The sequence below is a fragment of the Phascolarctos cinereus genome, unplaced genomic scaffold, assembly GCF_003287225.1.
Source record: "Phascolarctos cinereus isolate Bilbo 61053 unplaced genomic scaffold, phaCin_HiC Scaffold_7;HRSCAF=346, whole genome shotgun sequence".
Classification (NCBI taxonomy): Eukaryota; Metazoa; Chordata; class Mammalia; order Diprotodontia; family Phascolarctidae; genus Phascolarctos; species Phascolarctos cinereus.
This window is the reverse complement of record NW_027556180.1, coordinates 53,920,228-53,932,237: the sequence shown is the minus strand read 5'-3', so window position 1 is coordinate 53,932,237 and position 12,010 is coordinate 53,920,228. Positions and strand designations below refer to the sequence as shown.

At 37.8% G+C, this 12,010-nt stretch overlaps 1 protein-coding gene across 2 annotated transcripts in view; it reads left to right on the top strand.

The window, feature by feature from the left end:
* Positions 1–12,010, top strand: part of PLS1 (plastin 1) — a 149,757-nt gene that overhangs the window by 80,861 nt on the left and 56,886 nt on the right. For both annotated transcript variants that reach the window (XM_020970958.2, XM_020970959.2), the window contains exon 2: positions 8,591–8,699. In XM_020970958.2, coding sequence (XP_020826617.1) covers positions 8,630–8,699 — 70 coding nt within the window. In that variant the 5' untranslated portion in view covers positions 8,591–8,629. The remainder of the gene's footprint in view (positions 1–8,590; positions 8,700–12,010) is intronic.

Here is a 12,010-nt window from a genome sequence, read left to right as displayed (position 1 = left end):
ATTAATAGCCTTGATGCTTAGAGATTTTTATCATTCAGTTCCCTTTTTGTAGGAAATTACCATCTTTCAAAAGATCAGAAATACAGTTAGTTGGGAAAGTGTTGTTATTTTATATCATTGATAATTGGACATTCTCAACTAAATCCTTTATATTGATGCTCAGCTGGTGTTCTCAAGGTCCTAGAACTGTATAGGTTAAAAAAGGAATAGAGTTAGAATTTCTCTCCAAATTATTACTTTTATTGCTGGAGAATAAAATTAACTCTATAGTAGTTAATTTTAAACAGGCTCAGGTTTAACAACTGCTATTCACCGAGACTGTGTACAATGGAAAATGGTTATAAAGAGAAGGAACCCTATAAAGTCTAAATTGCCTTCTTACCACCTAAATGAAAAAGATGAGATCTATTATTTCAATTGAAAAAATAAATGAACAGAAATCAAAATTGTGGTTAGCAGGTAGGCATCTGTCTAAAATCTCATTCATACCAGCATGGAATATGAAACATCTGAGTTTAATAAAGCAAATAAAGCCAAGGCTTCTTATATCAGAGGGTCTAGAAATTGGAAACACAAACAAAAAAAATATAAAAAAAACTAGTAAAAAAAAAAAGAAAGCAGATGAATTGCAGATTTGGGGAAATGAATGTGTCTTTCAAAGTCAACAATGCAAGTTGACCAAGATAAATTATTGTAGTTATATGTTATGTAAGGAAACCTACAGAAAACTAGTCCCATTGACCTACAATACTGCAAGTAAAATTAGGTAAGTTCAGAAATTTTCAGGTTTATTTTTGGCTTGAAAGACAATGATGAAGTTATATTTAGTGGTTAGCTATCCTAGTTTCATATAGGAGATTTCTTCCAGTGACTGCAGTGTCTCTAAACTTGTACAATTTTGCATGAAATTTGAAATGGGAAGAACCAGAAGAGGGGGAGGAGGAAGAGGTTTGGAATAATAACGGAATTGATATAGTACCTGAAGGTCATCAAAGGACTTTACATACATTATCTCATTTGAGCTTTATGACAGTTTTGTGATACATACATGCATATACATACATGGAGAGAGAGATTTGTCAGAGGCAGCCAGGTGGTACAGTAGAAATGAGACTAAACTTGGAATTAGAAATATCTAAGTTTGAATCTTGCCTCAGATATCAGCTGTGTGTCCTTGGGCAAGTCACTTAATTAACCTCTCTCCACCTCAGTTTCCTCATCTGTAAAATGGCTTCACAACTAAGTGTCAATGGCAGGATTTGAACTCAAGTCTTCCTGTCTCCAGTTCCATGCTCCATCCACTGTACCAACCCAGTTATAGCATAAAAGCCAACAGAAGAGGAAACGTCCCTACCATATACTGTAGTGGGTTCTCCTCAACTCTGTACATTTGAAGAATAACAATAATGGACTATACAGAAAAGATCAAAATGAAAGGTAGTATCTTGACTGTTTTGCTAGTACAAAGTTTGAAGTGCTTTGAGGAGAAAGAATAACTTAAAGATTTTGTTTTGACTAGGCAATGGGGTTAAGTGACTTGCCCAGGGTCACACAGCTAGTAAGTGTTGAGTATCTGAGGCTGGATTTGAACTCAGGTGCTCCTGACTCCAGAGCCAATTTTCTATCCACTGTGCCACCTAGCTGATGTTTTATAAAAGATGTTCTATAAAAGCCCTCAAATGTTGTATTGGAAAAAGGAATCCAAACAGTAAGGGGGGAAATGACATATATAAAACATCAAGGGAATAATTTTAGGATTATAGAATATTATTTTACCCAACAGAAATAGCTGAGCTCTTGAATGACCTGCTGAATAAAAGAAACTTGTTAAGAAGACCAGGATTTATAAAACAGATAAATTAGGAGATGATTATCCATTTTATAGAGGTAGTTTTTGCCTACAAAAGGGTCTGATGCAGAGTTCATAGCTTAATTTTTAAAATGACATTGAAACACACACTTTCAAGGCACATCCCTTCCACAAATAGATGTATGTGCTTGTGTCGGATTTGAGTCAGCGTTGTACACTTAACGGCTCTCTCATTGTGGTGGTATCATTGTTAGTCTTTGGCACTGCTGGGTTCAGGGAAGCTGTCTCAGTTACGGACAGGTTTATTGTATGTGGCTGGTATTACCTGTAGATATGAAATCATACCTTTGTTGTACATTTTGAGGGGCATCAAGGAGGTCACCAAAACCATAGTTCTTACCGGCTTGCTTGGCTACCTTAAATTCCTTTATTAAGGGATTTAATTTATTCTTTGGGTTTCAGTATGCCGATTTGCACATTTCAGTATACAAATATTCTTGGGAGGGCAACCTATTAAGGATGATTAGTCATTTGTATGTTAGTGCAAATAATTTATGTTTTGCTTGTTAGTTATAGGGTTGTTTCATTTTTTTCTTTGCATTCCTAGCATGCAGTAGGCACTTAATGTTTGTTGATTGATTGCTTTATGATTTTGGCAGGAAAGGGTAATTTTGGAGCATGGGGTGCTACAATAAGAATACAGACAGATCTTGGAGGGGTGCCATTTGGGGGGACTGGGGTATGCATGAGGTCATGGGGGTACTGCAGGGGTGGAGAGATGGGTACAGAATGGGAGAAGTCATCAAGAGATGAGTGACAGAGACAAATTTTGCCTACTTCATAATTTTTAGCTAGGGTGAGCCCTGACCCTCTACATTTCATAACATAATATTTAACATTGATTTGGAACTTTAATGTTGGATCAAATGAGATAATATTTGCACGGCACCTGGAGCATAGTATTTGTTCTGGTTGAGTTGTTTTAGGCACATCCGACTCTTTGTGATGACATTTTGGGGTTCTCTTGGCAAAGATACTGGAGCGGTTTTCCATGTCTTTCTCCAGCTCATTTTATAGGTGAGAAACTGAGGCAAACAGGGTTAAATGATTTGCCCAGGGTCACTCAGGTAATGTCTGAGGCCAGATTTGAACTTATGAAGATGAGACTTGCAGGTTCCAAGCCCACTGCTCCATTCATCGTGCCACCTAGCTGCCCTGGCGCATAGCAAGTGTTACATAAATGCTCATTCCTTTCCCCTTTAACGTGGAGGAAAAAGGTTTTGTGACCCCTTCAGCCACATACCAAATGTAGATTCATGTCCCAGTCGTGCCTCCCTAACTCTGTTTAAAAAAAGAATGCTGATTATAGCTTGCCCATCCTAAAATTCTGCAACGATGAATTTGGGTAACACTTCACAAAATTCAAGGAAGCTAGAGATTTGAGGTGTAGACAACAAGACCAGGTCTTATTTTATCTAGACTGGTAGATTCATTTTTAGCAAGGGCCTGATGAAGCCTTTAGATGTGTGTTTTGCTATGTTAGGAGACCTGTTTTGAGGATCAGGATGATTATTGAGAAAAGAGGACATTTTCTTATTAGCTAAGTTGGAACTTAGTGCTAGACAGACAAAAATTGAAGAACATCTCAAAAGTCCAGGCCACATCAGTTGATGCAGTGAATTATTTTTTAAGCCATAAGGCAAAGAAAATAGAGATAGTATGATAAAAATTTTTGTTTCAAAGTAAAATTATAAAAAAAAATTGGGGCAGCTAGCTGGCGCAGTGGATAGAGCTCTGGCATTGGAGTCAGGAGGACCTGAGTTCAAATCCAGCCTCAGATACTCAACACTTACTAGCTGTGTGACCCTGGGCAAGTCACTTAACCCCGATTGCCTCACCAAAAAGCAACAACAACAACAAAATTTGCATGCCTGGTCCTCCTAGTGTTAAACCCAAATAAAAACACATTTGCTAAAATGAAATTACTGGGGACAAATGAACACGTTGTCAACGTCAAACAACAGAAATTGGAGGAAAAATTGGTATGTACAAAAGTGATATGATCTCATGTAACCAGAATAGTTGAGAAGGGGTAATTAGTCAGTCATCCAACCATTGGACAGCAGCTCTCTCTTCTTTGTCTCTTCAGGTCTTTGCAGTAGGTTGACTTGATGCTCAAGTTGCACTTGATTCATAGGTTCTTCTTGGGGTCTCAGCTGCTTAGATGCTAGGTATTTTTATAGTGGCAAACATCCCACCTTCTACAGAAAGCTTTTCCTAATCCTCCGTTAATTCTAGTGTCTTCCTACTGCTGAATATCTCCAATTTATCTTGTATGTAGCTTGCCTGTGTATAGTTCTTTGTCTCTTCCATTAGGCTTTTTGCTCCTTGAGAGCCAGGACTGTTTGTTTGTTTGTTTGTTTTTAATCTTTCTTTGTACCTCCAGTGCTTAGCACAGTGCCTGGCATACAGCAGGCTCTTAATAAATGCTTATTGACTGACTTGACTAATTTTACTACATCCCAAACTGCCTTAAAGCCTAGCATGGAGCCTTCCACATTCTAGGTATTCAATAAATATTTGATTCATTTCTCTAACAGGGATTTGTTCTAAAAGTAAGTTAACACGTTTATTTTTAAGAAACCATTTTATTTTGGTAAGGCACTAATTATGCCAGCACTCAAACAGTGCCTGCTGTGCTTTTCTGCGCAGTTTCCTATCAGATCCAAGCCTGTCCTGTCTGGATCGTCACCACTGCTGGTGGTCCAGGGGGATTTTTGAACGTCAGCCCAGTCAAATTCAGAGTCCCTAGTTTGCATCTGTTTTGTGAAGCATCCATGGCACTCTGCCCTCCTTCCTGAAAATTGGTACGCCACTTTTATGTGTTTATTTTCTCTCCATGAAATTCAAGAAGTTGGTGTAATATTCTTCGAGAGGATCCTTTTTTTTTCTTCTTTTAAATGAGTATAACAATCAAACCATAGTTTATAATACTTTGAGGACACATTAGGAGAGCAGACATTTTAAACTTAGAGTACATCAAGTCACAGTTACAGCTGCTCATCCACTTGGCTGTTTTGCCACACATACATACCTAGCAAAAATTTTAAGATATGTACAAAGCCATAGTAATCAACCTTATAAACCTACCATTTCCAACAGCCCTTATCTTATTGTATTTTATAAAAATTCATAAGAATGTGATACTTTCTAGACAGGCACAGTAAAAAATTACCAGTCTTTCTGGAAAACAAAATTAAGGGGTGAGAGAGGATTATACCGGGTGAAGGAGAAAGGGAGAGGTAGAATGGGGTAAATTATCTCGTGTGAAACAGACAAGAAAAGGCTTTTACAGTGGAGGGGATATAGGGGAAGGTGAGAGGGAATGAGTGAATCTTATTCTCATCAGATTTGGCTTAAGGAGGGAATAACATACACACTCAATTGGGTATGGAAATCTAACTTACCCAACAGGAAAATAGAGGGGAGAAGGGGACAAGAGAGCAGGGGAATGCTAGAGGGGAGGGCAGATTGGGGGAGGAAGTAATTAGAAGCAAACCTTTCTGAGGATGGCCAGGGTCAAAAGGGAGAATAAAATAAATGGGGGGGGGTCGGGATAAGATGAAGGGAAATATATTTAGTTTTTCACAACTTGAATACTGTGGAAGTGTTTTGCATGACTACACATGTATAACCTGTGAGTTGCTTGCCTTTTCAATGAGAGTGGGTGGGGAAGAAGGAAAGGAGAAAATTTGTAACTCAAAGTTTTAAAAAGACATGTTAAAAAAATTGTTTTCACAGGCAGCTGGGAAATAAGAAATACAGGAAATGGGGTATAGAAATCTATTCTGCCCTACAGGAAAATAGAAAGGGAAGGGGATAAGAGAAGTGGGGTAAAGATAGAAGGGAGGGAAGATTAGGGGAAGGGGTATACAGAATGCATGCCATCTTGGGGTGGGGGGAGGGATGAGATGGGGAGAAAATTTGGAACTCAAAATCTTGTGAAAGTGAAAACTAAAAATTAAAAAAAAATTACCAATCTTATTTGCCAGAATCTACTCTGTAATTCAACCCCAGTGCCAATGAAGAATACTCCAAATTATTCAATGGTTTTCTAGCTATTTTTCTCTGTCATGGTGTCTATAGAGATTTTTATGAAACATTTTTGACTGATATTAATAATGTTGTTCAATATTTATTATGTTATTTAAATAACACCTCAATTCAATTATAAAATATTATTGATATTATAATAAATTACATCCACGGAGTAAGGTGAGATCTAATTACTCCAGCTGCCTGTTCTATTTACTTCAATGCTCTAGATTAATTGTGAAGTTGTGTTTGAACCTGGGATACTACGTAAGCAAATTAACCAAAATTAAAGCCATTTCAGAGCCTATATAATGACAAGAAGTGCCTCACATGTATGTAATTTATCAGTATGGCTCATAAGATACCCTCTATGAACTCAGAAAGGTTTGTGTATTTTCAAACTCCCTAAATGCATTTTTTTTCAAATTTAAGCCATGCTTTCCATATGTTAAGTACTCTGTGCATAAAAAAGGGTCTCTCAACGAGAAGCATGTTATTTCCTCTGTGAATCACTTGCTTAATCATCTTGTCTGCTTTTTCCAAGATTATGGGCAAGCTAAAGCTATTTTAGGCAATAACAAATGGCATCCATTTAAATATGACACATAGTGCGAAGAGCAAAGAATAAAGGTCCCAGGTTGATTTAAAATGCAAGGACGAGAGAAGGGCAGTTCATTTATAGCCTTTCTGTGGTATGCACACACTAACGTTGAACGGCTATTTTTAAAACTTGTAAAGAAATTCCGAGCAATCAGAACTATTTTGAAGGTAGTAAAGTATATTCAGGAAGGCCCAAACCACAAAGATTCAAAGCTGACAGGAACAGAATTAGCATTTTCAAGACCCAGGGAAAATCCAAGAGGTTGGCACTAACAGTTTGCAGCACAGCAGTAACATCACTACAATGCTTTCAAAGGTGGGAAGAACTTACTAAATGGGATGAGGCTTCTATCCAAGGGAGAGAGGCATTTTTTTCTCCGTAAAACAAAATAATGTATATCTGTGGAATAAAGAAAGCTCCATTTACCCCTCTCCTCCTCAGTTCTTCCCACCTTTTCTCCTGTTCTGTTGACCTGAAATACTTGGGATGATTTCTGAGGTTGTATTTGAATTAAGGTGTTACTTAAACAAATAGGAGCAACCAATGGGCTGCATACAGTATTTCAGAACTGAGAGACAGTTAATGTGCAATTAATTAGAAACATGCCCTAGGATGTATTTGAGAGGAAAAACAATGACTTATTAAATTTTACAAGATGTTCCTTTCTAAATTTCATTGACTAATAAAATGGAACGTTGATATGTTTCACTGAAGAATTTAAAATATTTAGGGGCAAGAGGCAGACTCCAGTAAAGAGGCCTTTCCACTTAATTTCAGTTTTCTTCTTTTTCCTGAGGTGGGTAGTAGGAGAAATCAATTGGTAAACATTTACTAAGCATCTACTATGTGCCAGGCACTGTGTTAAATGCTGGGAAAGGCCATGTGAAGAAGTGTGTATGATTTATTGCAAGTTAGTCAACAAGCATTTATTAAGCACCTACTATGTGTCACTGGGATTAGGAAGAAAGTCTAAAACAGTCCTTTTTCTCAAGGATCCTCACAGTCTAATGGGGAAGGCAACATGTAAGTATCTATGGACTCACAAGAGACAAACTCAATAGATGGCAAATCCTTATAATGACTGGACAGTTATACTATTCCTGTATAATTTTAAAACTACCGTGGCATTGCTTCTACCTACTCACACATGTCTTCTTTGTTATCATACTGCTTGTTGTCATTGAATCAGATAGCTTATACTAGAAAATTCTAACAAAGGCAGGGGAAATACAGAGCCAAAGACAATTGAGGGAAAATGATGGAGACCATTAATGAACTAAAAGCTATTGGAGATCATTGGAATGTGGCAATATTTTGAAAATCTGGAGATTAAAACAACATAGAATCCAATGTACTGTGAAGTGATGCAGAACTAGCACATCTTTTAACTTGCTGATGTTTGGAAAGTCTTATTTTAAATTTAAATGAGAAAATATATCAAGTTTTCATTTCTGACCTTGTCTGTTGCATTTGTAAATGCTATGCTTTAGTTTACTGAAACTTAAAAATGCATGTTTACATACCAAGATAAGATCACATGACTTAGACAAAAAAGATGATAGCATAAGCGAATTAGGGGAGCATGGAATAGTTTATCTGTCAGATCTATGGTTAAGGGCAGAATTTGTGACCAAACGTGATAGAGAGCATTATGGAATTTAAAATGGATAATTTTGATTACATTAAATTAAAAAGATTTTGCACAAACAAAACCAATGCAGCCAAGATTAGAAGGAAAGCAGAAAATGGAGGAAAAATATTTACACCAAGTTTCTCTGATAAAAGCTTGATTTCTCAAATTTATAGAGACCTGAATCAAATTTATAAGACTCCAAGTAATTCCCTATTGGATAAATGGTCAGAGAATGGTCAGAGTTGATAAATGGTAAGGTAGTTTTCAGATGAAGTTGTTATTTCAGTGGACCTTATTGGGACAGTATAGTGCACTCAAGGACTAATTTATGTGTATTGCTTATTTGGGTAATCCTGTATGTTTTGGTTTTTTTTGAAGGGCTTACCTTTGCCTGTGTCTTAAAAGATTCCAAAGGGCCTGATTTTCTTTTTAACGACTTTGTTTATTCTAGATCTAAAGCATAGAAAGCAACAACTTCTGTTGTTCAAAGATGGAAAATAATACAACTACCATTTCGCGGGAAGAGTTGGAAGAACTTCAAGAAGCATTCAATAAAATAGGTATGTTTTGGGGAAATATTTTTTAAACGTATCATGTTTAACATTAAAATATCTAAAAAAGGATAGCATTTCCTTCCTTCATTGTCTCCCTGTCAGTCCCCATCTCCTGCCCCTTTCTCCCCACCCCACCTTTTTGGGGAAATATTATTCCTTTTATTCTCATAGTAGCTTTTACTGAATTCTTTCTTTTCTCTTGGAGATAAGTTAAGACTGCCTTAAATTTCTCAGTGAACTGAACTTTGCAATCTTTGATCATTTCTTGGTGGAGAATAATCCGGGTTAATGAGTGACAATGTAACTGAATACACTTAACAGGGTGTCCTCACCTGCAGAGTAATATAGAACCACTTCCTTGTGCATAAACTGAACTCTGATCTCTGAATCGCTGTTTGTGGCACCACCATTTACTGGCTCCATGAAGAGTTATTTTTCAAGATTATTGTCTATATTCTTCTCTATATTCATGATTTACAAACAAGCAAGGTCTTTGTTTTGTCACATCTTTATCTGGATAGCCCTTTAAATATTTTTTTTATGATTCATTTTTGGTTAAAAATCTCCAGCCTGCTCACAAAACATCTGTGGAGTTGTAGACAAAGAAAATGGGTATGACTCCCTGTGTTTATACTGGAAATGTAAGGAAAGTAAAAGGCTGAGCTTTGAGATGACATGGTCACATATAGGGATCCCACACACAAATTCTTCCCTTAAACTATCCTCAAAAGTTAATTTCCAACTACACTGAAAACTAGGATTATAAAAGTAACAGTAGCAGAAGATGGAAATGAAAAGATATAACATTATAGTTTAGTTGGGATCCTAGAATTTACATAAATTCAATACAAAATCCTAAACTATTTAGTTGTAATATAAAATGTCATCTAAGGTCAATACTGGGGTTGAAAATTTAGCAAATATTTATTGAGTATCTATAACAGACAAAGAACTGGGCTGGGCAATTGTGATATATCCATATCTATATCTATACATACACATATACATATGTATACACACATACACACATATGTTTTTCCCAGTGACTTGAGTAAGACATAGTTCATTACTGAAAGGAGCTCATATTCTGTTAAATAAAAAACAAGGCATATAAACAAATGATTCTTGCTGTAGGATAAAATATAATTAGCGTCATAAAATAATCAGAATTTATGAGTTAGAAAGGGCTTCATTTGGCATAATAAAAATTATAGCTGACGTTTATATAGTGCTTTAAGGTCTGCAAAGTACCCTTATGAATGTTAGCTCACTTGATCTTCACAACAACCCTGTGAGACAGGTTCTATTATTATTATTCCCATTTTACACATGAGGTAACTGAGGTTGAAGAGATGTTAAGTGACTTGCCCAGGACCATACAGTTAGTGTTTGAGGAAAGATTTTTAACTGAAGTCTTCCTTACTCCATATCTGTACTCTGCTGGGCCACCTAACTGCCTGTAGTTATTCAGTCCATCTCTATCTGAAAAGGGGTGTATTGAGGTGTTCAGAGAGGACTAGCCTTTAGCATGAAGGTTTGCTGAGCACTTTTCAGGGCTGCTCATCCACTTTTGGTGTCCACCTGTCACTCAACTCTCACCTGTGGCTCCAAGAAACTGTAGTATGCACAATGGCCACACCCCAGTAAAACCATCTGAGCAAATGGGCTAATTGAGGTTGAGGGTAACTGACAGGCATCAGACCCTTCGGTGAGTTAGGGGGATGTCTGCCTAAGCATGTGAAGACTGCCCTTGTTGAAAAAAAAAACAAAAACAAAAAGGGTCAGCTAGGTAGAACAGTGGATAGAGCACTGGCCCTAAAGTCAGGAGGACCTGAGTTCAAATCCAGCCTCAGACCAAACACTTTACTTACTAGCTGTGTGACCCTGGGCAAGTCACTTAACCCGAATTGCCTAAAACAAACAAACAAACAAAAGCCCCCAAAGGCCATAAAAGTGGCTGAAGTAGGCGCTGTAGAGGCTTTGAGCTTGGTCACACATTGAAGACAGCAAGATCATCCACTGCATCCCAGGCCATTGTCAGTATTGACTTTTGTTTCACCGCTGGACTTTGATGAATCTGGAAGAGAGAGTGAGGCTGAGGACTTCATGCAACTCTGCCTCCCTTAAATCCAGTTCTTGGGGGAAAGACAAGACATCTCCATTATGTTGTCATTGGTCCTCTTTGAAAACGAAGGACCGATAACAATCAGAAAAGGAATCCTCACTACAAGAGACAGTACCAGCCTAGTAATTATCTAGCCTCAGATTGAAGACTTACAATGACTACCTCCTGTTGGAGCCCATTCTACTCTTGAACAGATCTAATTGCTACCAAGTTTTCCCTGACATCCAGACTAATTTCACCTCTTCGCATCATGTAACCCACTGCTCTTGATTTTGCTCACTGGAAGGAAAACACATCTAATTCATCTTCCATGTGACACCCCCCCCCCTTAAAACAGTCATCACATTGCCCCTGAGCTATCACTTCTCCAGGCTAATCATCCCTCGTTACTTTAGTTAGTCTTCATATGACATGGACTTAAGGCTCTTTGCCATCTTCGTTGCCTTCCTCTGGACCCTTTCTAGCTTATTAACATCCTTCTTAAACTGTAGCACCCAGAAATGAACTGACAGCTCAGTACAGTGGGACTGCCTCCCTGTTCCTGGAAGTTATGCTTTTCTTAATATATTCCAAAATCACATTTAAGTTTTTTGCTGCCCTGTCACAATGCTAACTTATGTGCAAGTTGTAAGTCACTAAAACCTTCAGCTCCCTCTCAGACAAACTGCTGTCTAACCATGCTGCTCCACTCTGTCCTTGTGACTGGGATTTTTTTTAATCCAACTGTTAGACTTTATCTACTTCTCAGCACTTGGCAGAGAGAGAGAGAGAGAGAGAGAGAGAGAGAGAGAGAGAGAGAGAGAGAGAGAGCGAGAGCGCAAGCGAGAGAGCAAGCATCAGTAGATGTCTGGATAACTGAAGTCTCCATCATTACTCGATCGTGAGGAGAATATATTTAAATAGTCTTCACTGGAGATCCATAATAGGAAGAATCATGTTAGTTTGGTGAAGGGAGGGTCAGAATAAGGAACACAGGATCTCAGAGGTGGAAGACATCACTGAGGTCATCTACCCAAAACCTTGCTTGTTTTTCTGGAACAACCTTGCTCTGGAAAAGGATCAGTGACATCAGGAAGGTGAGTCTTCACTTGCATATGAATTGGATTTAAGTGAGACAGAGCTTCACAAAGTCACCAGCCTTTGTCTCTGCTCTAGAGTCATTGGAGTCAAGTGGCAAGATGAAAGTCAAGAT